This window comes from Rhinopithecus roxellana, chromosome 8, assembly GCF_007565055.1.
Source record: "Rhinopithecus roxellana isolate Shanxi Qingling chromosome 8, ASM756505v1, whole genome shotgun sequence".
In the NCBI taxonomy this organism is placed as follows: Eukaryota; Metazoa; Chordata; class Mammalia; order Primates; family Cercopithecidae; genus Rhinopithecus; species Rhinopithecus roxellana.
The window spans coordinates 117,336,238-117,360,860 of NC_044556.1; the positions used below are offsets into that span (position 1 = coordinate 117,336,238).

The 24,623-nt window shown below is 37.7% G+C and overlaps 1 protein-coding gene across 5 annotated transcripts in view; it reads left to right on the forward strand.

The window, feature by feature from the left end:
* POU2F1 (POU class 2 homeobox 1) overlaps positions 1-24,623 on the forward strand; it is a 204,459-nt gene that overhangs the window by 147,688 nt on the left and 32,148 nt on the right. For all 5 annotated transcript variants that reach the window (XM_010371799.2, XM_030936357.1, XM_030936354.1 and 2 more), the window contains 5 exons: positions 1,577-1,696; positions 3,712-3,900; positions 5,661-5,787; positions 13,255-13,349; positions 18,576-18,749. In XM_010371799.2, the coding sequence (XP_010370101.1) occupies positions 1,577-1,696; positions 3,712-3,900; positions 5,661-5,787; positions 13,255-13,349; positions 18,576-18,749 (705 nt within the window). The remainder of the gene's footprint in view (positions 1-1,576; positions 1,697-3,711; positions 3,901-5,660; positions 5,788-13,254; positions 13,350-18,575; positions 18,750-24,623) is intronic.

Here is a 24,623-nt window from a genome sequence, read left to right on the forward strand (position 1 = left end):
TGATAATTATTACCATTAATGAAAATCAATTTTATATTCTGCTACTGTGCATGAACCAGACATGGACAGGAAAAGTCTGCTTTCAAAGTTTTATGTGTAAGTTCAGTGAAAATGTTTCTAAGTTATACTGCTATAACACATACCTAAACACACAGCCTGAAAGTTCTCTTAAATGCCACTTTGTTTCCAAAAGGCTTGTTATTTATCATTTTTGATGTCTTAGGGAGACCTTATAGGGCAGAGGAAAGAACACTGGACTGTTCACAAAAGTGTTCACAAAAACAGTTTGACCAGGTTTGCATTCTCATTCTGCCACTGACTAGCTGTGTGACCTTTGGCAAGTCACATAACCTCCTTGGGTTCAGTTTTTCTCATCTGTACTTAAGTGGGGACATTTATAAGATTGCCAGGGTTCCTCTCCACCCTAAAATGTTAGGCTTCTAATAATTGTAATTAAACCTGTTCATAGATATTGGTGGATAGACAGTCAAAATGTTAAAACTTAAATCTGGCCACTTTCCTTCTTTGAACCATATGGCAAAACATGCAAAGTTCAAGTGTTAGGCATTGCTCTCTAACATTTCTATCAACCTGCTGGTTCCTTTCATTATAGTGTTTAGGTAACTAGCAGTCAAGAGAGAAAGACAGTATTATGGAATTTGATTTCAGTGTTGCTAATGACTAAAGACCTTGGGTTGAGCATTTCATGAAACTCAGTTGAATATGGACCTAGTAACACGTGGGAACAAGGAGAGAAAAGAAAAAGAGATAATGTGACCTTACTTTCTGAGGGAGAGGAGGCGGAAAATTGCCTTGGTTGCCATGGTAAACTTTCATCCCTTAGAGAGATGTTGGCAAACAGGCTGTATCTCCAGTGCAGAATGTTTACAGTCCTGCACTGTAATTATCTCTCAATGACTGGCAGAATTAATCAGAGCATTTATGTTAATTAGCCTTGCTGCAGTCCCTAAAACAGGTGGTGGGAAATATGCAAATCTATGCAGAATTTTAATGCTTTGCATAACCAGTTTTAATTACCATAAAATTTTCTCTTCGTGCCCCTCTCTCTTGACTGCAGCATTTTCTCTCTGAGCTTGTGTGTTAGTTGATGGGAGTTGCTAGATTTATCATTCTGTAAAATATTAGGTGGAAAGTTCTGTGGATCAAGCGATCATTCTCTGAGGTAGTATATGGAGAACTTTCAGACTGACCACCAGGTGTGTTAAAATATTGGTGTGGAAGGTCTAATGTAGAGGTGAATTGAAAAGGTGTTCTTCCCTTTACCCCCTATTTCTAGAGTTGAGGAACTGGGGGCTATGAAAAATAATCTATAAATTGGTGGGGGATGGCTATTTATTTTTAAAAATTATAGTAGCAGCTTTGCTGGCATTGAAATTAAAAAGTCTAAAAACTTAGTATGTGAAACTAGGAAGATACAAAGAAAAGAAAGGAGGTAAACCAGAACTCATGACTGAATAAGTCCATGGTTAAAGGATTCCTAAAAGATGGGGTTTTAAGTACATTTCTTTTAATCAACTATTTGCAATCTTTTATTTCCTACCCCACTCCACCTCAGTCTAAATCTAATGAAGACTCGGGGGATTCACAGCAGCCAAGCCAGCCTTCCCAGCAGCCTTCAGTGCAGGCAGCCATTCCCCAGACCCAGCTTATGCTAGCTGGAGGACAGATAACTGGGGTAAGTGTTCACTGAGAGAATTATAATAAACTTTTTCTGTGTCAGAAGTGCCATTGGCCAATATCTGATTAGAATTTTTCACCATAGCTGGCAGTAACATGGCTATGCCTGGCACTATTGTGTCTTTAAGGAACTTCCTACACTGTAGGTAGCTCTGAAAAAGGAATTATCTTTGTCATAAGTTTTCAGGATATCTTTTATTAGAATTGTGGATGCTCTGGATAAATTACAACTTTATTAAACCCCCGTTTCAGGTGTTGCTTCGTCTTGCAATGGAGTAATTATCGTATAGTTGAGATCATTACGCTGAAAATGGCAGTTGTCCATTTGGCATTAAGACATCACTGCAGGGTAGAAGTTAAAGAATGGATTAGTACCTGCAGAAGAAAAACTTTTTTCTTTAAGTTACTGTGTAATGGTCTAAAATAAAACATGTGGCTTCATATCCTAACTCTAGGCAACTTACCGTGTGCCTAATTACTTCATTTTCCTCTACCTCAGTTTTCCTTCTGTTAAATGGAGATACTAATAATACCCATCTTACATTATGTTGTGAAGATTGGAGATAATACTATAAAGCTTACAGAACAGTGCTTTGCATGTAGCATTCAACAAATGTTGTTTATTTTTATACTTGATCTTAGCCAAAAGGCTGAGATCTGTCATTTATTTTTTATTGTTAATAAATTGACCTGTGTGACTATATTAAGCTTTTAAGTTTTCAGCTGTCTTTTCTCTAAGGCACCATTCAAAATATTTTTCCAATGTTGAAAATTTGTGTATTAAATTATCTTTGTGGGGATTGGTTTAGGGCAATAGTAAGGAATAGTTATTACTCAGTTCACATCGCATTAACTCCCAAGAATTTTCTGGGTTTTTTTTTTTCTCTTTCTTTTTTTTTCCCCAGTTGTGTATTTTATCAGTGGACAACTGTTTTAAGAACTGTTGCAAAATTGTTTACAAAAATCCCATCAGTAGAGATGTATGTATGTATATATATTATATAAAAATTAAAAATATGTCTATACTTTATATATACACATATTCCTTGAAGGGTTTTGAGTTTTTGAATGGTTTGGTTTTGAGCCTTATGTTTCTAATGCACAAATTATGTTTGATTCTTTTAGAGGAGGTTGTGGCACTAAGTGACTGTACATATACTTCAGAAAATTATGGTTCCGTCTTATTTGATCAATCAGAACATGTCACCAAAAGAAAAGTAGAACACAGCAAGTTTAAATATGCTCTAAATACATTTCCTACTTTACTATTTGGGTCTTGTTTTTGGTGACTAGTGTCTACAATAGTAAGAGGGAGTTGGGATTCTAAGTTCCTGTGGCTGGAGCTTCTATTAAACCTGGGCATTAGGGTTCATTTGCATGTAAAGAGAACAGCTATCACCACCTGTTTCATAGAGATAATGTGTTGGGAAGAAGATGTAAAGTTGCAGAGACTCAATGCTTTCAATAACAGAAAAGATTGTGTTAGGGAGGGGCCTGTAGGGAGACTTGTAAAAGAAACAAATGGAGCTCATATTCTTTAGTCATATCTTTGGACTTAATGGAAATGATGGAATATGGCAGAGATTCATGCTAATAGGAAGCAGCTGGGCCTTATCAGTTCTTTCCTTGGTTATATCCAGCATCCTTGTTCCTCATTCATCTGACTAATCACTTGCTGTTCGGTTGGGTGTAAATTTCTTTTCATATCCTGTCAGCGGTGATTCTTTTTTTTTTTTTTTCTTGCTTACTAGTTAATTACTTTCTTGACCAAACCCTAGGGCCCTGGACAAGCTTGAGTGATTAAGTCCAGAGTGGGGACCACCATTTTAATTTAAATGTTCTGCTAGTAATGGTAGTTTGATCACTGATGAACATTTTAGCTGTCTGCTAAGCATGTGAAGTTGGGTAGCTGGGGACTAATATCATTTGAGTTACCTATTACAAAGCAGTTGGCTCGCATTAGGAGACTTTCTCCTTCAGCACTTTCCCATTATGTGTTCTGATTTTGTTTAGCTTACTTTGACGCCTGCCCAGCAACAGTTACTACTCCAGCAGGCACAGGCACAGGCACAGCTGCTGGCCGCTGCAGTGCAGCAGCACTCTGCCAGCCAGCAGCACAGTGCTGCTGGGGCCACCATCTCCGCCTCTGCTGCCACGCCCATGACGCAGATCCCCCTGTCTCAGCCCATACAGATCGCACAGGTGAGTAAGGAACTCCAATAGCGGGGGCAACAAGTGAGGAATAAAGTGGCAGGTTTTATTTAATGTTAAATTAACTTTTTGATTGTTAGTGTGGGGCCTTAACTGCCTGAGGAGCTCTGGATCAGTGAGGTAAGTGGTACCCTTCCTTACCACTGAATTAGAAATAATGTTTGTTTGCTTATTGTAGTTGATATTATAAACATATAGCTGATTATTTGAATAACTATTTATATTGACAATTCTTGAATAATTAGCTGGCATATTTTTGAAGCAGGGGATTACTGTATTTATTTTAATTAGCTAATTACAGCAGACATGAATATTTTTCATGTGCTCTGCGGTGAATGTTGCCACCCATGTATGAGAGAGACAGCGAGTAATCTCTGCTATGGAGTGATTAACATTGTGGAGAACATGATTGCATTAGAATGTTGTTTGGTTTCAGTTTTCACATTTTAGGGCAAAGTATCAAGAGGTAATAAAAATTTATTTAAGAAGCGCTGGACATGGTGCCTCACACCTGTAATCCCAGCACTTTGGGAGGCTGAGGCGGGCGTATCACGAGGTCAGGAGATCGAGACCATCCTGGCTAACACAATGAAACCCCGTCTCTACTAAAAATATAAAAAACTAGCCGGGCGTGGTGGCAGGCACCTGTAGTCCCAGCTACTCAGGAGGCTGAGGCAGGAGAATGGTGTGAACCCAGGAGGCGGAGCTTGCAGTGAGCCGAGATTGCGCCACTACACTCCAGCCTGGGTGACAGAGTGAGACTCCATCCCAAAAAAAAAAAATTTATTTAAGAAGCATACACAATAGTACCAAGGAGGAAAATAAATAAAATACTTTATCTCAAGAAGAGGAAAAAGGTATAAGTAGTTGTATTAGTAAAATATATGAAGAGTTATGAGTCTGATTGTTAGACAGCTGTCTTTATACCTGTCAGAAAAGACTCAGAAATGGACTTAACTTGTAGCAAGAATTTGACTAACCATTTAAAAAGAACTAACTATAAGAGTAGAGATATCAGACTAGTCTTTATACAGTCTTTATCAAGATATTGTTTTGATTTTGGCCACTTTCTCATCACCAAATAAATGTTTTTAGTGCCAGCTGTGAGACCTTATATGAACATTAGTCTTAATAAGGTAATGTACATGAAACACTTTGAAAATTATAAAATAGTAGGCCAATGTAAGGTGCTATTGTTGTTAGGGATCAAATTTTTACATGGATAGCTATTTTTTGTTTTAAAAAATTGAATACTTTAGAACATGTGGAAAAGGGCAAAAAAATTGAATACTGACTTTTTCAGTTAAGCTAGATAAGCTGTTGTCAAATGTCATAAGTCATTATAGGCCCTTTATTGATGGAAATTCAGACACAATGCGATCAATTTTTATGTAAGAGAATATCAAATATTTAAAAACTATTTTCTCACTTGATTTTTAAAACTGGTCTTTATGTGATAAAAAACAGAAGTATATTTGTTCTGAGGGAATTTTAAAGAACCTTTGAAAATTAGGCTTATCATAACAATCTATGTCAGTCCACACAAATAGTAAGTAAGTTGCAGAGGCTCCAGGTTGCTTCACATGCTTTGTCAATCACACACACAGCATACCTTGTTTGGAATATGAAAGCATGCCAAGTATTTACTTTTCTTTATTTGGAGGTGACAGAAATCATCAGCTGGAAGCCTTATAATTAAGTGAACTTTTATTTCAGAATCTTCAATCCATGTTTTAATTCTAATTTTTCAGGATCTTCAACAACTGCAACAACTTCAACAGCAGAATCTCAACCTGCAACAGTTTGTGTTGGTGCATCCAACCACCAATTTGCAGCCAGCGCAGTTTATCATCTCACAGACGCCCCAGGGCCAGCAGGGTGAGCTCCTCCTCAGAGCTTATTAGTGATATACCAAGGCTGTTCACTGAATGTTACACATGCATGAGCTACTGTCATTTTGGCCCTGAAACTATTAGAACAATGTTTTTATTAAATTTTGGTTGATTATAAACTTTTGTTTAAAAAAAGATTTTTTTTTTTTTTGTCATAAATGCCACATTATTGAAGGTTGTCCTGAACTGCCATTCATCTGCTTAATCACTAAGGAAGAACCAAGAGTTTGGCCAAAAGTCTAAGTGAAATTATTCAACATGCCAAACATAAATTGGATAAGTTGCTGCTAGTGTTTTAATTGTTTTTCATGGAAATGTATTCAAAGAATATAGACTAAGTGTTAAAAGTATGTACTTCTAACCATTGTTTTTTAATTTAAGGAGGAAAGGCTTATAATAGAAACTACAAATTTTATGAGTTATAAAAAACATCTTTGAGTCCTTTGAGTGGTAAATATTATATAATTAATATATCAAACAACCAATCGTGTGTAAGGTCAGTTAATGTAATCAGGGTGGAGAGTGTTAGAGTATCAAGGCTTCAACCCAAGGAACATTAGTACATCACTACTGATTCTTTATTATTTCTAAGCGGGTTTTTTTGCCTTTTTTCTTCTTAATCATTCATTCCAAAGTCTTTTGTCATGAAATAATTATTCTAGCATATGTTCAAGATTCAAAGATGAGTAATTCAGTGTTTACTTGCAGAGAGCTCACAATTTGGTGGCAGGGAAACAGACCTAAATTGTGTTAGACTTGATATGCACAGAATGCTATGGGAACCAAGCAAGGAGACCCCTATAACTTTGTGCTCAGATAAGTCTTCACAATGAATTTGGGAAAATGCATTCATAGGCTTACAAAAGGGAGAATGTCAGTCTTGGAAAATGAACAGCATTTGCAAAGCTTAGAAACATGGGAGAAAAATCAATAAGCTGTGTTAGAGAACTATAAGTAGTACCTTACAATGGCAGAATAAGTTTGCATATACAGGTAACAGTGAAATTTGAGCCCAGAAAGATTAGCAGAGACCAGATCATTAAAGAACCTTAGATTAAGTTTCCAGGAGTTTGATCTTAAATCCTATAGCTTAGTGCTTCCTAAGATTGATATATTTAAGAGTCACTTGGTGGCCGGGCGTGGTAGCTCACACCTGTAATCCCAGCACTTTGTGAGGCCAAGGCAGGCGGATCACGAGGTCAGGAGATCGAGACCATCCTGGCTAACACGATGAAGCCCCATCTCTACTAAAAATACAAAAAAATTAGCCAGGCGTGGTGGTGGGTGCCTGTAGTCCCAGCTACTCAGGAGACTGAGGCAGGAGAATGGCATGAACCCAGGAGGCGAAGCTTGCAGTGAGCCAAGATTGAACCACTGCACTCCAGCCTGGGCAACAGAGAGAGACTCCCATCTTTTTTTTTTTTTTTTTTTTTTTTTGAGACGGAGTCTTTGCTCTGTCACCCAGGCTGGAGTGCAGTGGCCAGATCTCAGCTCACTGCAAGCTCCGCCTTCCGGGTTTATGCCATTCTCCTGCCTCAGCCTCCCGAGTAGCTGGGACTACAGGCGCCCGTCACCTCGCCCGGCTAGATTTTTGTATTTTTTAGTAGAGACGGGGTTTCACCGTGTTAGCCAGGATGGTCTCCATCTCCTGACCTCGTGATCCGCCCGTCTCGGCCTCCCAAAGTGCTGGGATTACAGGCTTGAGCCACCGCGCCCGGCCGAGAGACTCCATCTTAAAACAAAAAAAAAAAAAAGTCACTTGAGGGATTAGAAAAGTTTCCTGAGCCCTAACCCCAACCCCCCAGTTATTTTTATTCTTATTTTTAAACTTTTAGATTCAGGGTTACACTCAGGTTTGTTATGTAGATAAATTACATGTCATAGGGATTTGGTGTACAGATTATTTCATCACCCAGGTAATAAGCATAATACCTGATAGGTAGTTTTTTCAATTCTTACCCTCCTCCCACCCTCTACCCTCAAGTATGCCCCGGTGGCTGTTGTTCCCTTCTTTGTGTCCACAGGTACTCAAAGTTTTATGGCTGTGTAGTATTCCATTGTGTATATACATTCAAAGTTCTATGGCTGTGTAGTATTCCATTGTGTATATGCACCACATTTTTTAAAATCCAGTCTAGTGTTGATGGATATTTAGGTTGATTCCATGTTTTTGCTATTGTGAATAGTGCTGCAATGAACATACGCACAGGTATGTGTCTTTATGGCAGAAAAATTTATATTACTTCAGGTATATACCCAGTAATGGGATTGCTCTATCAAATGGCAGTTCTAAGTTATTTGAGAAATCACCAAACTGCTTTCCACAATGGCTTAACTAATTTACATTCCCACCAGCAGTGTATAAGCGTTCCCTTTTCTCCACAACCTTGCCAGCATCTGTTATTTTTTGAGTTTTTTTGTTTTTTGTTTTTGGGGATTTTAAGAGACAGAGTTTCGCTCTTGTTGCCCAGGCTGGAGTGCAATGGCGCGATCTCGGCTCACCGCAACCTCCGCCTTCCGGGTTCAAGCAATTCTCCTGCCTCAGCCTCCCAAGTAGCTGGGATTACATGCACCACATGCCCAGCTAATTTTTTTTTTTTTTTTTTTTTTTGAGACATAGTTTCACTCTTGTTGCGCAGGCTGGAGTGCAGCAGCGCAATTTCAGTTCACTGCAACATCCACCTCCTGGGTTCACGCGATTCTCCTGTCTCGGCCTCCTGAGTAGCTGGGATTGTACCCGCCTGCCACTATGCGGGGCTAAGTTTTGGTTTTTAGTAGAGATGGGGTTTCACCATGTTGGCCAGGCTGGTCTCAAACTCCTGACCTCAGGTGATCTGCTCACCTCGGCCTCCCAGAGTGCTGGGATTACAGGCAAGAGCCACCACTCTTTTTTTTTTTTTTTTTTGAGATGGAATAAATGGGAAATTGATTCACAGGCTCCTCATGCTTGCTTTATTTGGTTTGTTTGTTTTTGAGATGGAGTTCAATGGCATGATCTTGGTTCACCGCAACCTCTGCCTCCCGGATTCAAGCAGTTCTCCTACCTCAGCCTCCCAAGTATCTGGGATTACAGGCATGCGCCACCACACCCAGCTAATTTTGACAGTTTTTTTTTTGAGACGGTCTTGCTCTGTCAACCAGGCTGGAGTGCAGTGGCACAATCATGGCTCACTGCAGTCCCAGCCTCTTGGGATCAATCAATCCTCCCACCTTAACCTTCAAAGCAGCTGGGACTCGTGTGTACTATCTCACCTAGCTAATTTAAAAAAAAAAAAAAATTTTTTTTTTTTTTTGTAGAGACACGTCTTACTGTGGTTGCCCAGACTGGTCTTGAACTCCTGGGTTCAAGCGATCCTCATGCATCAGCCTCCCAAAGTGCTGAGTTTCTAGGCATGAGCCACTGTATCCGGACTCACTTTGAGGAGTCTAATGTGAATGGCCCAATATCTTCCAATTAGAAAGTCTTCTGTAAACTCTGCTAAACCACAGATTTAATCAGAAAAGTGGCATTTCCAAGTTTATATTTAATAAAGTTCGTGTTGAAACTTGGGTAGGAAAAATTGGTAAATAAGTTGGTAGAGGGACAGGACCTGGTGGCTAGTTATATTTGATTAATGATAGGAAAGAGGTGTCTAAGTATAATGCCTGGGTTTTTAGGAAACTATGAGGGTTGATAGGTTCAGAGGAAATATAATATATGTAGTATTAGAAGAGCCTTGGTGAAACTAACCTTTTAGGTATAAAGGATTAAGTAGATTCAAAAGATACTGCATTTTCAGAAGTCAAAAACTGGTGGAGAGTGATAGTCGCAATGGAAGAAAATTCCAAGAGGGAAGGAGAAAGTGACCTAGATGAGAAAGACTTAGGATTAGGAAGGTCAGTGCTAAGTGTGTTTATTAGATTTGTTAGATTTGTTAAGCTCGAATGAGATTGCCTTCATTCACTTTCAGCAAAGCCAAGAGCATTGTCTTTCCCTTTTCAAATCTGCGACCTCATTTTATTTCAATTTTATTTGTCTCAAACTAAGATAGTAGAAATAATGAGTGACTGTTCATTCTGATTTTTTGGTATTTGCAAAGGTGTATGTATGTTTTTAAACCCTCCCCCAACTTCCAGACTTGTATAAGATTGGGAAAATAGCACAGATAATTGCTATGATTATATAACTGTAACTGTGTAGAATTTAATTTCAAGCAAGGGAAATCTAAGCCTTTTCCTCAACTGTTTTTCATGGGAAAATTCTTACTGACAGATTACAGAACTTGAGTCATAATTTCTTGGTGATCTTATTCTGCCCTATCTACTCTCACCACTAATTATGAAAATAATCAAAGAAATGTTCTTGGTTAGAAAACTGTTGTTCATTTGAGTTTTTGTTTGAGTTTTTGTTGTTTAGGTAAGGGAAGGTGGCAAGCATTATTTCTTGTTTTTTGTTTTTTGTTTTTGAGACAGTCTCGCTCTGTCGCCCAGGCTGGAGTGCAGTGGCGTGATCTCAGCTCACCACAACCTCTGCCTCCAGGGTTAGAAGGATTCTCCTGCCTCAACCTCCCGAGTAGCTGGGACTACAGGCGCCCGCCACCACACCTGACTAATTTTTTTGTATTTTTAGTAGAGACGGGGTTTCACCGTGTTAGCCAGGAAGGTCTCCATCTCCTGACCTCGTGATCCACCTGCCTCAGCCTCCGAAAGTGTTGGGGTTACAGGCGTGAGCTATGGCGCCTGGCCAAGCATTGGTTTTTTAAAAGTTCTAAACCTCTAGGGGCCCTTTCAGCCTTTTCAGCTGACCTTGTTTGGGGGTAAAACGTAAGGTTTGAATTTGTTTACATATCTACTTTTGTCTCTTACAGATTAAACTAACTTTCATTGTTAAACTTTAAAGAAACTCATTTCTGACCTTTGTGCTCTCTACTCTTTTTTTTTATTTTTATTTTTTTGAGAGGGTGTCTCATTTTTTCACCCAGGCTGGAGTGCAGTGACCCAGTCTTGTCTCACCACAACCTCTGCCTCCTGGGTTCAAGCGATTCTCTTGCCTCACCTCCCGAGTAGCCGGGATTATAGGTGTGTGCCACCACACCCGGCTAAATTTTGTATTTTTGTTGGAGATGGGTTTCACCATGTTGGCCAGGCTGGTCTTGAACTCCTGACCTCAAGTGATCTGCCCGCCTCGGCCTCCCAAAGTGCTGGGATTACATGCATGAGCCACCACGCCCGGCCTTCTCTTTCCTTTTTTATTAATTGTTTTTGAATATTCTTTAGTCTTTAGGCTTTTCAAAACAATTTTACTTTGTTTTAATCGTTAACATAAAATACAGTTTTATTTTTTTCTCTAGACTACCCTTCAGTATTTTACAAACCAGTAAAGTTTGATATTTTAATTAATTCACTCAAAAATTAGTTGAGTGTCTGCTGTGTCATATAGTGCTCTAACAGGGATGTATTTTGAACAAGATGTAGGTTCTGCCCTCATTAAGAAACGTCAAATAGTAAACATGTAAACAAATGGTTTAGATAACAATTAGTACTAGTCAGGTAGCAGATCATAATAATCTAGTAATGGTTAACCTAAAGAAGAATGGGCCTATGGTCTGGAAAAGCCTCTCTGGAGAAGCAATATTTGAATTGGGAACTGATGAGGAAAGATGAGGGGGAGGTTACCACACCTGGAATCTGAATGAAGAGTCTTGTAGGCAAAGGAATGTAAAACACCTGAGATGGGAACAGCTTGACCTGATCCAGGAAAAGAAAAGCCAGAGTAGCTGGAGTTGAGTGAGTCAAAGAAAGTGGTAGAAGTTGAGACACGAGAGCTAGACAGAGCCAGATACCTAGGGCTGCGTAGATTTTATTCTAATTCTAGTATAAGGCCATGACAGCATTTTAATTGGGAAATGATATGATTATAAAGACCACCCTAACTGTTATATGGAGATTGAACTATAGGGAGACACTTGGGGAAGCAGGATGGTCATTTAAACTTCCATAAACCTGCCTTTTAAGAAATGTTTGTAGTAATATATACTGAATTTTATTTAATCATATTTGCTTCAATATGTATTTCACTTGCCCCAGGACCGGCAAAAGTCAGGGTTCTTTAGAAAAATTCAGACCTATTTAATATATTTATCTTATTTGTGACCTACATTATGAAATAAATATTAGTATCTTTTGATAGCTTAAATTTAGGCAGTGCTTAGTTACTTATAAATAAATGATAAATTCTGTGGCTAATCTCTGGCAGGCTTAAGTGTTCTGGCTGTTGTCCTACATATTCCAACATTTAATATATCCAAATTTAGTAACCTAAGGAAATCATAATTAGGAAGGTATTGCCTCAGATAATCTTATCACACGTTAAAAAAAAAAATGGGGCCGGGCGCGGTGGCTCAAGCCTGTAATCCCAGCACTTTGGGAGGCCGAGACGGGCGGATCACGAGGTCAGGAGATCGAGACCATACTGGCTAACATGGTGAAACCCCGTCTCTACTAAAAAATACAAAAAAAAAAAACTAGCCGGGCGAGGTGGCGGGCGCCTGTAGTCCCAGCTACTCGGGAGGCTGAGGCAGGAGAATGGCGTAAACCCGGGAGGCGGAGCTTGCAGTGGGCTGAGATCCGGCCACTGCACTCCAGCCTGGGCGACAGAGCGAGACTCCATCTCAAAAAAAAAAAAAAAATGGTAAAATCCCTTTTGTTTGGTGTGCTTTGTTTAATACTTTCTACCGTTGCTCTTATCACAGCAAACATAATCTTGTATTTAGTATTTTAGCTACAGCATTTTATCTGAAACTCTGTGGGTTAAATCCTTAAATACAGACATTCTGGGTTGGTCCTCTATCAGGTTCTGAAAATAAAAAGCCATGTATTCGAGTAATTGAGCATCTTCTACAAACAGAGAGTTTGTATTTCTCCTTTGAATGTCAGTTTGTCATCATGAAGCATTGGTGGCATTATATTATCAATTATTTGAAACTAAGACAGTTCAGTGTTAGTGCAGATATTAATAGAATATTTTACATTTCAACTTTATTATCACCAACAGACAAATGTTTGATAAAGAGAACTTGAAATGCTTCTTTTCCTCTGGTCCAACATATGCTGGCAGTTTCTAATGGATTCTAGGTTAAGAAGTTGAGCTCTTTTTGGAATTTCCAACTCTTTCTATCTAGAGTAGTTTTTTACTTTCATCCCACTCTTTCCTAATGTAAAGGATTGACCTATCACAGAGCTTATTCAGATTATGCTAAAGACATACCAGTTTTAATTTAATGTTCTATATCTTCTCTTCCAAATTGTAAAACAAGATTGAATGTAAGGCAAATAAGATAAATAAGAGTTTTGATACCAGTAACACTACCAGAGATCAACTGAAAATTTTCAGCTCATTTTCTAATTTTCTTTCTTTTGCCATGTGTTCAAAGAAATCTTTAATGTTTCTGGATAACTTGTTTTTCTTCTACAGGTCTCCTGCAAGCGCAAAATCTTCTAACGCAACTACCTCAGCAAAGCCAAGCCAACCTCCTACAGTCGCAACCAAGCATCACCCTCACCTCCCAGGTCAATTTTCTTCTATGGGGGCTGCTTTCTCTTATCATGTTGTTTGGGGAGACTTTTGGACTTTTAATTTTTTTTAGTCTAATAAATCTAATAATTCAGTCTTTGAAAACTGACCAGAAAATCAAAGCTAGGCTTAATCAGCTTAATAAAGCAATGCCAGCAAATCAATATAGTCTTTGAAAATCTTCAGAGTTCCTGTTTTCTTATATGTTCTTAAAGAATAACTGTGTTAGCAGTAAATGAGTAATGAGTTGTAGCCATGTGACATCTCCACTCACCATACTTGGCAGTAGATATTACCACTTAAACTGGAAACCTAGTTAGCCTCAGTTAAAATCCATTGTTACCCTTTACTCTTTCTCAGAAACTGCAAAGAAATTTTGATCTCTATATTTTCTTTTTTCTCAATGCTTTTATGGCTCTTTAGCTCATTTCTACTAGACCATATAAACACTATAATTATATAAAAACAAATCTTAGGCATAAAGAGGTTTAAATTATAGAGCTAGTTCCACTTCTTATCTAGCTGTTGCTTTGAACATGTCATTTTACCTCTCTGGACCTCAGTCTTCTCATCTATAAATTAGGTGACTGGACTGGCTGATCCTGAATCTCCTAGCTCGGACTTTCTTTGTCTGCAGTATGGAAGTTATCACTTAATACTAACACATTACCAGATGTGACAGAATTCAGCATCCATTTATGATAAGAACTCTTGCAAACTAGATATAGAGGGTAACTTCCTTAACCTGGTATACAGCATGTACAAAAAAAAAAGAAAAGAAAAAACCAGTATCATACTTAACGAAAAACTGAATACTTTCCCCTAAGATCAGAAATAAAGCAAAGTGACCAGTTGCCACTTTTATTCCACATTATACTGAAGGTGCTAGTAATGCAATAAGACAATAAAATGAAATATTAATAAATGACATAGATTAGAAAGGAAGAAGTAAAACTATCTGAGTTGCTAGATGACATGATTGTCTATTTAGAAAATCCTAAGGAATCTACCAAAAAAAGCTACTGGAATAAGTGAGCTTAGCACGTATGATACAAAGTCAATATATAAAAATCATTTACATTTCTATACACTAGCAGTGAGCATTTGGAAGTTGAAATTTAGAAAAAGAAATTTACAAAAAGAAATTTACAGTACTTAGGGGTAAACTTAACAAAATATTTGTAAGGCCTGTACATTGAAAACTATAGAACGTTGCTGGATAAAATTAAAGACCTATAAAATAGAAAGAAGTAATGTGTTCATGAATCAGAAGACTTAAGTTGTTAAAATGTCAGTTTTTCCCAGATTGACCTCTAGATTTAACACAGACTCAACCAATACCTAGCAGCCATTTTTGTAGAAATTTGCATACTGTTTCTAACATTTATATAGAACTGTAGAAAACACAGAATAACCAAACGACTTTGAGAAGAAAATTGAAGGGCTACCTGATGTCAAGAATAATTACAAAACTCCAGTAATGAAGACAGTGTAATACTGGCATATGGATAGAAATAGAGATCAGTGGAACAGAATAGAAGGTCCAGTAGACCCACACGTATATGGCCAACTGATTTGCCAAAGGTACCAAAGAATTTCAGTGGGAAAAAAAGTCACTTTAAAAAATGCTGCAGAAACAATAGGCGGGGGAAAAAAACCTTGACTATTATTTCACACCATATACAAAGATTTGTTTGATGGGTTGTAGACCTAAACTTAGAGAAAAAAACTTGGAAAAAAATCTTTGTGTCCTTGCCTAACCCAAGGATTTCTTAAATAGGACATAAAAAGCACCATAAAATATAAAACTGATAAATTTAATTTCATAAAAATTAAAAGCTTCTCTCAAGTGAATGAAAAGAAAACCACAGATGGGGAGAAAATATTTTTATGAAACTTACCTGATAAAAGGTTTGTGTTCAGAATGTCTAAAGAACTCATTCAAGTTAGCAATAAGACAATCTGATTTAAGGGAATGGGCAGCAAAAAAATTGGAGGTACTTCACCAAAGAAGATATGTAAATTTCCAGCAGGCATATGAAAAGATGCTCAAAAACCGTTAGTCATCAGGAAAATTTAAATGAAATATCACTGCACACTCACTAGAACAAGCAAAATTTAAAAGGCTATAACAAGACGAAGTGTTGACAAGAAGATAAAGCAACTAGAGTTCGCATGCATTGCTTAGTGGTGTTGCAAAATGGTACACACAACTTTGGAAATTATTTTGGCAGTTTCTTTTTTGGGGGTTGAGAGGGAGGCAAGGTCTTGCTCTGTCACCCAGGCTGGAGTGCAGTGGCACAATCACAGCCCACTGCAGCAGCGTGACCTCCTAAGCTCAAGTGATCCTCCTACTTCAGCCTCCTGAGTAACTGGGATTACAGGCGTGCACCACCACGCCCAGCTATTTTTTGAAGAGGTGAGGTTTTGCCATGTTGCCTAGGCTGGTCTTAAACTCCTGGGCTCAAGCAATCTGCCTGTCTTGGCCTCCCAAAGTGTTGAGATGACAGGTGTGAGCCACTGCACCAGACTGGCAGTATCTTATAAAATTAAATGTCTGTGTACCTCGTGACCCAGCAGTTCAATCCCTAGAAATGAAAGCATACGTCCACACAAAGACTTGTACGTGAATGTTTATAGCAGCTTTATTCACCTCAAACTGGAAACAACCTAAATATACATCAGCTGGTGACTAGGTAACATAAATTTTACGCATATCCATATGATGGAATGCTACTTAGCAATAAAAAAAAAGTGCTTCTGATACATGCAGCTCCTGTGAATGTCAAAAGCATTATACTACATGAAAGAAGACATAAAAGACTGCATACAGTATGATTCAGTGCACATGGCATTTTAGAAAACACAAAAGTAAGGCACATAAAACATATTAGTGGTTGCCAGAGACTGGGGGCTAATGATGGGGATTAACTACAAAGGGAACAAGGGAACTTTTGGGAGTGATGAGAATGTTCTGTATCTACTACTATCTGTAGTAACTGCTACTACAATTAGTAGCAGTTGTATGACTGTATGTAGAGAGTGAGGTTGGGGTTTTTGAAAAAAGTCTATACCAGAGACTCCTTCCTGGGCTGCATGCTCTGCATATGGTGGCAGGGCTGTTGTAGCTTCATCCTGACTCCTGCTCACTGAATTCTACTCTGCCATTTCTAGATCTGGCCCAGTCCAGCCTGAGGTTTCTGGAGTTGGGGTAACTTATCTGTAACCACCCCATCTAAAGTTACCTAAGCTATTTTTAGTCCTTTATTATTTGAGAATGGGGCTACTTCAACCCCGGAGATGAAGTAACAATATGATAGTTAAGACTCACCTCTAACTGTCAACCAGTTTCGCTGTGAGAATTGTACAGCCACATGGGAGTCTACTATGGTTGGTGGTGGTTTTGGGTACTCCAGAATGATCAGGTTGAAAATTACGCAGTGTCAGCATGACATGGAAATGAACTTTGTTGTTGTCATTGAAACAGGATGATAAGAGAGGAACTTCAGTTGTCACCCGTGTAATGCTTATTCTGTAGTTTTCTGGGATAGTTAGTTCCTTTGGAGGAAGCCTTGACTCATAAGGTAAAGGTCAGGGTTATATAACTCATCTCAATTTGAAGAAGAAAAATTCACAGCCACAGACTTTATCTGTAATCCTGGTTTATAATCGCTCACCTGGGCTACTGTTCACAGGAGGGGACAACTGAGCAACTAAGATGCAGTCAGGCAGCACCTCCCACTAGTGAGGTGTGTTCCACTCAGGGCTTGTGAATAGAACAGAATAACCTTATGTTTGTGTGATAAGAAAGTTGAGTATTTTCTTTTTAAAAAGGGACTATATCCTCATGTCCCAAAATAAACTATACATGGATTTAAATAATCAAATATTCAACAACACATAGAAGAAGATAGCAGATTATAAGGAATTTTTATCAATGTTAGAAATAAGTGAAGCTTTCTCAGATTTGAAGTCACAGGATATATTAGAAAGGAAAATTAAAAGCTAACCCAAATGACAATTTAAAGGTTTATATACACTGAAAAATAAAGAAAGCAAATTGGAAAAAGCATTTGCGTTAATATGACAAAGCTTACTCTATAAAATTTGAGGATCTCTCTAAGGATAAGGATGAGAATAAGGGTATCATTAATATATAAATTGGTTAAGGACAGAAATCCAATTCACATCCAAGGAAATACAGATAACAATTGACACATGGGAAAATTTTGACCTTGAGTAGTAAGAGAAATACAAATTAAAGCAGCAGGGAACTACCATTTACTTCTTGAATTAGCAAAACATTTTTTTAAACTGCTAACCAAGTCATGTGGAAGAGTGTTGCAAAGTGGGAACCAACCTTATGATATGTATCAAAAGCCGTGAAATTGTTTATCTAGTTGCCAGAAAAGCCCTTGAGAATTTATCTTAAAAGAACTAATTACGCACATAGGTGGAAAAAATAACTAATATGCATGAAGTTTTTCATTGTGTTATCTATGTTAGTGAAAACACGAAAACTGTCTAGCAATTAAGAACTGGTTAAGTAAATTATCAGAGTATTGCGTTAGTTTTTAAAAAGGATAATTATGAAGACTGAAATACCACAGAAAAAAGTTAAAACAATCTTAAATGAGAAAAGCAGAGAGTAAAATTATGTATACCATAATTACAGTGAAGGTTTAAAAATATAGGTCCTTGGGGAAAAAACTGGAACAGATACACAAAAGTGAAACCTGTTATAAGATATTTAAACTACAGGTGGTTTACTTTTCCCCCTTAAAATAGTTTTAATGATCTTGAATACTATTTTTATAATACTGTGTCACAAGTTGGAGATGTAATAGTGATAAACAAGACTCTACTGCTTTGACAGTTGAAGCGCTAGACTTATGAAATAGATTTTTTGAAATAAAGAGTAATTTATTAAAAGACATAAGATATATGTATTCAGACCATTTGAAAACCCAGTTATAATAGATTTCGTTTTTGTGTATTCATGTTTTTTCTATAGAGTTACATGCTTAACCTTACTTGTAATTACCGCATACGTAGTTTCACTGTCTGCTTTGCTCACTGAACATTATGTTGTACATTCTGTAGTGTTACATGGTCTTCATTGTTCTCCATAAATGTGGCTGTTTCCTTCAATTGTTTACTTGGAGTAAGCCTAAATATCTCTTCACATGTTTTTCCTCATTATTTTATTCTTTCTGTAACAGCCAGCAACCCCAACACGCACAATAGCAGCAACCCCAATTCAGACACTTCCACAGAGCCAGTCAACACCAAAGCGAATTGATACTCCCAGCTTGGAGGAGCCCAGTGACCTTGAGGAGCTTGAGCAGTTTGCCAAGACCTTCAAACAAAGACGAATCAAACTTGGATTCACTCAGGTAGGGTGAATTGGCCTTACATTGATTGCCCTCCTTGGCTGGGTCCAAATTCAGTTGGCTCTCTGTATTCATGGATTCCACATCTGTGGATTTGACCAGTCTAAAATATTTGGGGCAGGGGATGAAAAAGGATGGTCATGTCTGTACTGAACATGTGTAGACTTTTTTTCTTGCCATTATTTCCTAAGCAATACAATGATTTACATAGCATTTATATTATATTAAGTATTATAAGTAACCTAGAGATGATTTAAGGTATATGGGAGGATACACATATGTTATATACAAATACGCATTTTATAATTTTGAGGACTTGAGCATCAGTGGATTTTGGTATCCAAGGGAGGTCCCGAAACCAATCCTTTGTGCATACCGAGGGACAACTGTATTTGCTTTACACGTCCAAAGAGGCTTCTAAGATACAATATATTCCTCAGCCATGTTGTTTTTTGGTTTTAAACTGTACCTTTTTGTTAGCCTTTTCCTGCATTTTTAATGTATGGTTTAATGTTGGTCTAGAAGCTTTATGATTCCTTTCAGAACACATGCCTCTGAAATCATAATTATATCAGTAAATTGTGAAGAGTTTAAAAGATTATGTTGGAGGATATTTTGACTGTACTAAGGATTTTGTTATTGAAGAATATCTGGTAGTAGACCTTAGTGCTTCATATGTAAGATGAAGAGAGAGTAAAGATTACAGGGTGTATTTTAGTAGCTAAAAGGGGAAAAGTTTAGAAGGCTTATTTAAAAACAGTTTTTTTGTAGTGGGTTTCAGTAGCTGTCATCTGTAATCCCAGCACTTTGGGAGACTGAGGTGGGAGGATTGCTTGAGCCCAGGAGATGGAGACCAGCCTGGTCTCTGGTGGGACCCTGTCTCTCCAAAGAGTAAATAAAAAATTTAACTGGGTGTGGTGGCACATGCCTGTAGTTCAAGCTATCAGGAGGCTGAGGTGGGAGGATTGCTTGAACCTGGGAGGTCGAGGCTGCAGTGAGCCATTATTGCTCCATTGCACTCCAGCCTGGGTGATAGAGCAAAACACTGTCTCTAAAAAGATAAAAATTAATAAAAATTAAAAATAAAAATAACTTTTTGGAAGAGAAAGGGTGATGAAGACAGGCATGCAGGCACAGGCACACACACTCTCTAAGCCTATGCTAAAACCAGTTAATCAAGCAAGAATCTATAGAAGATGAAAACCCCAAATTAGCCAATATCCAAATTAATTTTCTACAATTTGTCAGCTAATCAAGGACTTTTAAAGAAAAGTGAATATATTTAATAAATTAATTAAACAGTTGTCTGGATACATGGCATTTTCGTTTGTTCTAAGCACTACCACTGACTCTTTGATTAACCTGTCATAAATAATACATGTTTTTTAGAGACAGGGTCTCACTATGTTGGCCAGGTTGGTCTTGAACTCTTGGCCTCAAGCAACCCTCCTGCCTTGGCCTCCCAAAGTGCTAGGATTACAGGTGTGAGCCACTGTGCCCAGCCTGTAAATAATAATTTTAAAGCAGGCAAAGAATTAAACTGAATGAAATTTATGTAAAATGGTATAAGATCATTAGGTTAAAAAAAAAAAGGGCGGAAGTATGGATTAGATTGGGTGCTTTTATGGAATCAGGAAAAATCTGATATTTTCTTTCCAGGGAATATAATTACTGTTTGAAGTTTTTAAGCCACTACTTAAATATTATTCAAATTACTTTGTGTTGAAAGTACAGTAATGCTCCACCTGGCCTGGTAGGTCAAAATCCAAGGATAGCATCCTGCGTGTACTATGGGTGTTTTTAAGAACACATTTATATGTATCTTTATATATATCTTTTTTTTTTTTTTTTTTTTTTTTTTTGAGACAGGGCCTCGGTCTGTCACCCAGGCTGGAGTACAGTGTCATGATCACGGCTCACTGCAGCCTTAACCTCCAGGGGTCAAAGGATTCTCCTGCTTCCGTCTCCTGAGTAGCTGGGACTCAGGCACACCATCACACCCAGCTAATTTTTGTATTTTTTGTAGAGACGAGGTCTTGTCATGTTGCCCAGGCTGGTCTCAAACTCCTGGGCTCAACCAAATCCATCCACGTCAGCTTCCCAAAGTGCTGAGATTACAGGTGTGAGCCACCACGCCCAACCCAGGCTTATATTTCTTTGGGAATTCATTTTTGCTCAAAGAAATCAGTTGTGTTTGGGAATATAAAATGATTTTTTAAATAGGCGTGATTTTAGAGGAAATACAGTTACATTTGTGAGGAGTTTGACTTATGAAGAAGCAAATTATCCAGAAACATTTTGATCCTTTCAAAGCATCTTAAATGATCTGACTTGTTTTAAAAAGAAAGCTAGGCCAGGCACGGTGACTCACACCTGTAATCCCAGCACTTTGGGAGGCCGAGACAGGTGGATCGCCTGAGGTCAGGAGTTCAAGACCAGCCTCGCCGACATGGTGAAACCGCATCTCTACTAAAAAATACAAAAATTAGCCGGGCATGATGGCGGATGCCTGTAATCCCAGCTAATCAGGAGGCTGAGGCAGGGAGAATTGCTTCAACCTGGGAGGTAGAGATTACAGTGAGCCGAGATCACACCACTGCACTCCAGCCTGGGTGACAGAGCGAGACTCTGTCTCAAAAAAAAAGAAAGCTAAACATAAAACTAGATTGATATGAGTAAGTTAGGATGCTGAAATAAGTATACAGTTAGCATATTTAGCAGTGCCTCAAGTTTTGAACTATCAGCACAGTATACTCTTGGGTTCCCTGAGAGATTGTTGTCTAAGTGATATGCCAAAGATGTTAAGGCTTTTAAAAATCTTTAGCTTTTACTCAAATAGTGGTTTGCCTTTCTGCATTTGACCCAGCATATTGCCAGTGTTATGTTTTTCTCTGCCTCCGCACATCCCTCCAGGTAAAGGAGCTTCCCTATGGTCTGGTGTTTTATTTTGTGGTTTTATCCTATTTTTTGGCATGACCATTCCTTATTTTTCAAAATGACTTTGAGACAGCAGTGGCAATGGTTCACAAACTTGGACTATGTGGATTAAAGTACATACTACTGCTGCAGAATGGAAAATCAGTCTATCAACCTCTGTTTGTAAGTCAGATACTTTAATTTTAGGTATTTGAAGGTTGTTCTGTGTCCAATTTATTTATGTACACACACAAAGAGAAAGTTTTAGCCATTAATTTGCTGAAATAAAAAAAGCTCTATCCTCTGTGTAAGTATGCATATTATTAGATGTTTTAAACAGTTATTTTCTAATTACATAATTGCTTATTAAAGGATTACCATGGCTGTCTTTGCATAGTTAGAAAGCATGTCATAGTATAATACATTTATCACATGTGGTACATTCATTATTTCCCAGTCCCAGTTTTTGTTCCTTTTTTGTTTTGTTATTTTTAAAAATATCAAAGGGATATAATATAGTTAAGATTGTATATGAATCGACTACTTAAAACGTTTACTTTTGTGAGTGATAACCCAAGATGGTTGTGAGTTGGATTGTCATGAAAGCATTAAACCAAGCCTGTACCAAATTAATGAAAATTAGTATGTTAACTGAGGAACCTGTTGCTTTTTATTCAGTTAAGCAATTTAAATGTGAAATAAAACATATTATTAATAAATGATAAAGTGAGTTTATTATCATGGTTCTAGTTAGTTAATGGCATAGCTTTATTTCCAGCCACCACCTTAAGGTATCAATTCTTATAATTACTGTCATGATTTTTTAATATATATTTTATTTACTTTTTTTTTTTTTTTAAGAGAGAGAGTATCACTCTGTTGGCTCTGGCTGAAGTGCAGTGGCACAATTATATCTCACTGCAGCCTCAAACTTCTGGGGTCAAGTGATCCTCCCACCTCAGCCTTCCAAGTAGCTGAGACTACAGACACACACACCACACCCAACTAATATTTTTGTGTTTGGTAGAGATGGGGTCTTGTGTTTCCTAGGCTGTTGATTTATTTTTTACTTGTTAAATTGTTACTTTTATATACTTTTATAATAACATAGAAGTTTGTGAAAATTTATAGCTTAAAATGGGGTTTTAAAAATAGGTTGTTTTTTAACCCAACTAGCACCTATTGTGCCAGAAAACGCTTATTGCCATCTAACTGCTACGTAAGTTCTTATACTCAAAGAATTACAAGGTTTAATTGGCACCAGCTATAATCTAAACAAGGTGACCATGACATGAATATATGTGATACACAATGCATAAGTTCAGTGCTTGACATATAGTAGGCACTTAGTGAATATTTGATTGAAGTAACATTTTATTTTATTTTCTTCTATTTATTTTTTTGAAAGAGTCTCACTCTGTCACCCAGGCTGGAGTGCAGTAGCCTGATCTCGGCTCACTGCAACCTCTGCCTCCCGGGTTTCAAGCAGTTCTCATGCCTCAGCCTCCTGAGTAGCTGGGATTACAGGGGTGCACCACCACACCCGACTAATTTTTGTATTTTTAGTAGAAACAGGAGTTTCGCCATGTTGACCAGGCTGGTCTTGAACTCCTGACCTCAAATAATCCACCTGCCTTGGCCTCTTAAAGTGCTGGGATTACGGGTGTGAACCACTGTGGCCTGCCTGAATGAAGTAACATTTAATAAAAATACAGCGATATAAGTATAGATAAACATAATCATCTATATCTTTAGACATATTTGTATACAGTATAATGGATAGCACTTATGCCCTGCTCACCACTAATTCTGGCTCTTTCCATTTTACTGTAATTGGAAGGAAAGTAATAAACAGTCTACTTCAGTATGTTCAGAACTGTCATTAAAATTTTGTGATTATGGGATGTTCTGTATTTGTGTTGTCCAACACAATAGCCACTGTCTTACTTATGGCTATTGAGCACTTGGAAGGGCTAGTGGTGCTAAGGAACTGAATTTTTAATTTATTGGATTTTAATTAATTTAAATAGCCACATGTGGCTGGTGGCTATATGGGAAGGCAGAAGATATCAGTCACTTGAAGTTCAGGTATTCTGTGTGCCTCATTTTGTCTTACATTTCAATATTTCTCACTGTTAAACTTTTTGTCAGAAGTAGCTCACCAAAAAGAAAATGGGGTTTTAAAAATATGTTATTTTTTGTAACCCAACTACCACCTAATGTAGGTGCTAATAAAAAATGTAGTATTCAAAAGATGGATTAGGGGTAGGGAGGAATCAAAGGACTGGGATAATCCCAGTTCAAAATAAGTGTTGCCAGGATAGTTGAGAGTTGGCTGTCTCATAGTAGGATTAGTTGTATAGTACTTTGGACCAGAAATAATGTTGCCTTTCTGCCCTGTCACTAAACTAATTGAAATGAATGGGTGAATCATTTAAACTCCGTGAGCTTCTGTTTCCTGTATATAAAGTAACTATTAAGATACCCTTTTTTTCCAGCTTGAACAAGAGAGATTCAGCAAGAAGAAAAGCTCTGTATACATTTCAAAGGTTATAGGCTTATAGAGAAAGACATCTTTTGTAATATATTCAGGGCATCATTGTTCTATTGCTATAAGGTTACCAAGTTTCCAGTGCCCATGAAGGTTTGACTAAATGGGTCAAACCTCTCTACTGTGAATTTCTATTTCTATGATGGTTACAAAAGTAGTCTTTTAGAATACCTGTTTTTTGTAACTAACTTTGAAATCCAAACTAGAAGTGAAAATAGATTTTTTTTTTTCACTGCTTCCAGAAATACTTGATAGGGAAAAGAAGAAAGAGATGATTTCTAATTTTTAAACTGATTTTTGGGAAGTTTGGTTAGTTCAGGAATATCTTAGGTTATCTAGAGAGTTATACTTAATATCTGTAGGTGATACAGATAAATTTATTTTTTTTTATTTTTTTATTTTTTTTCTTT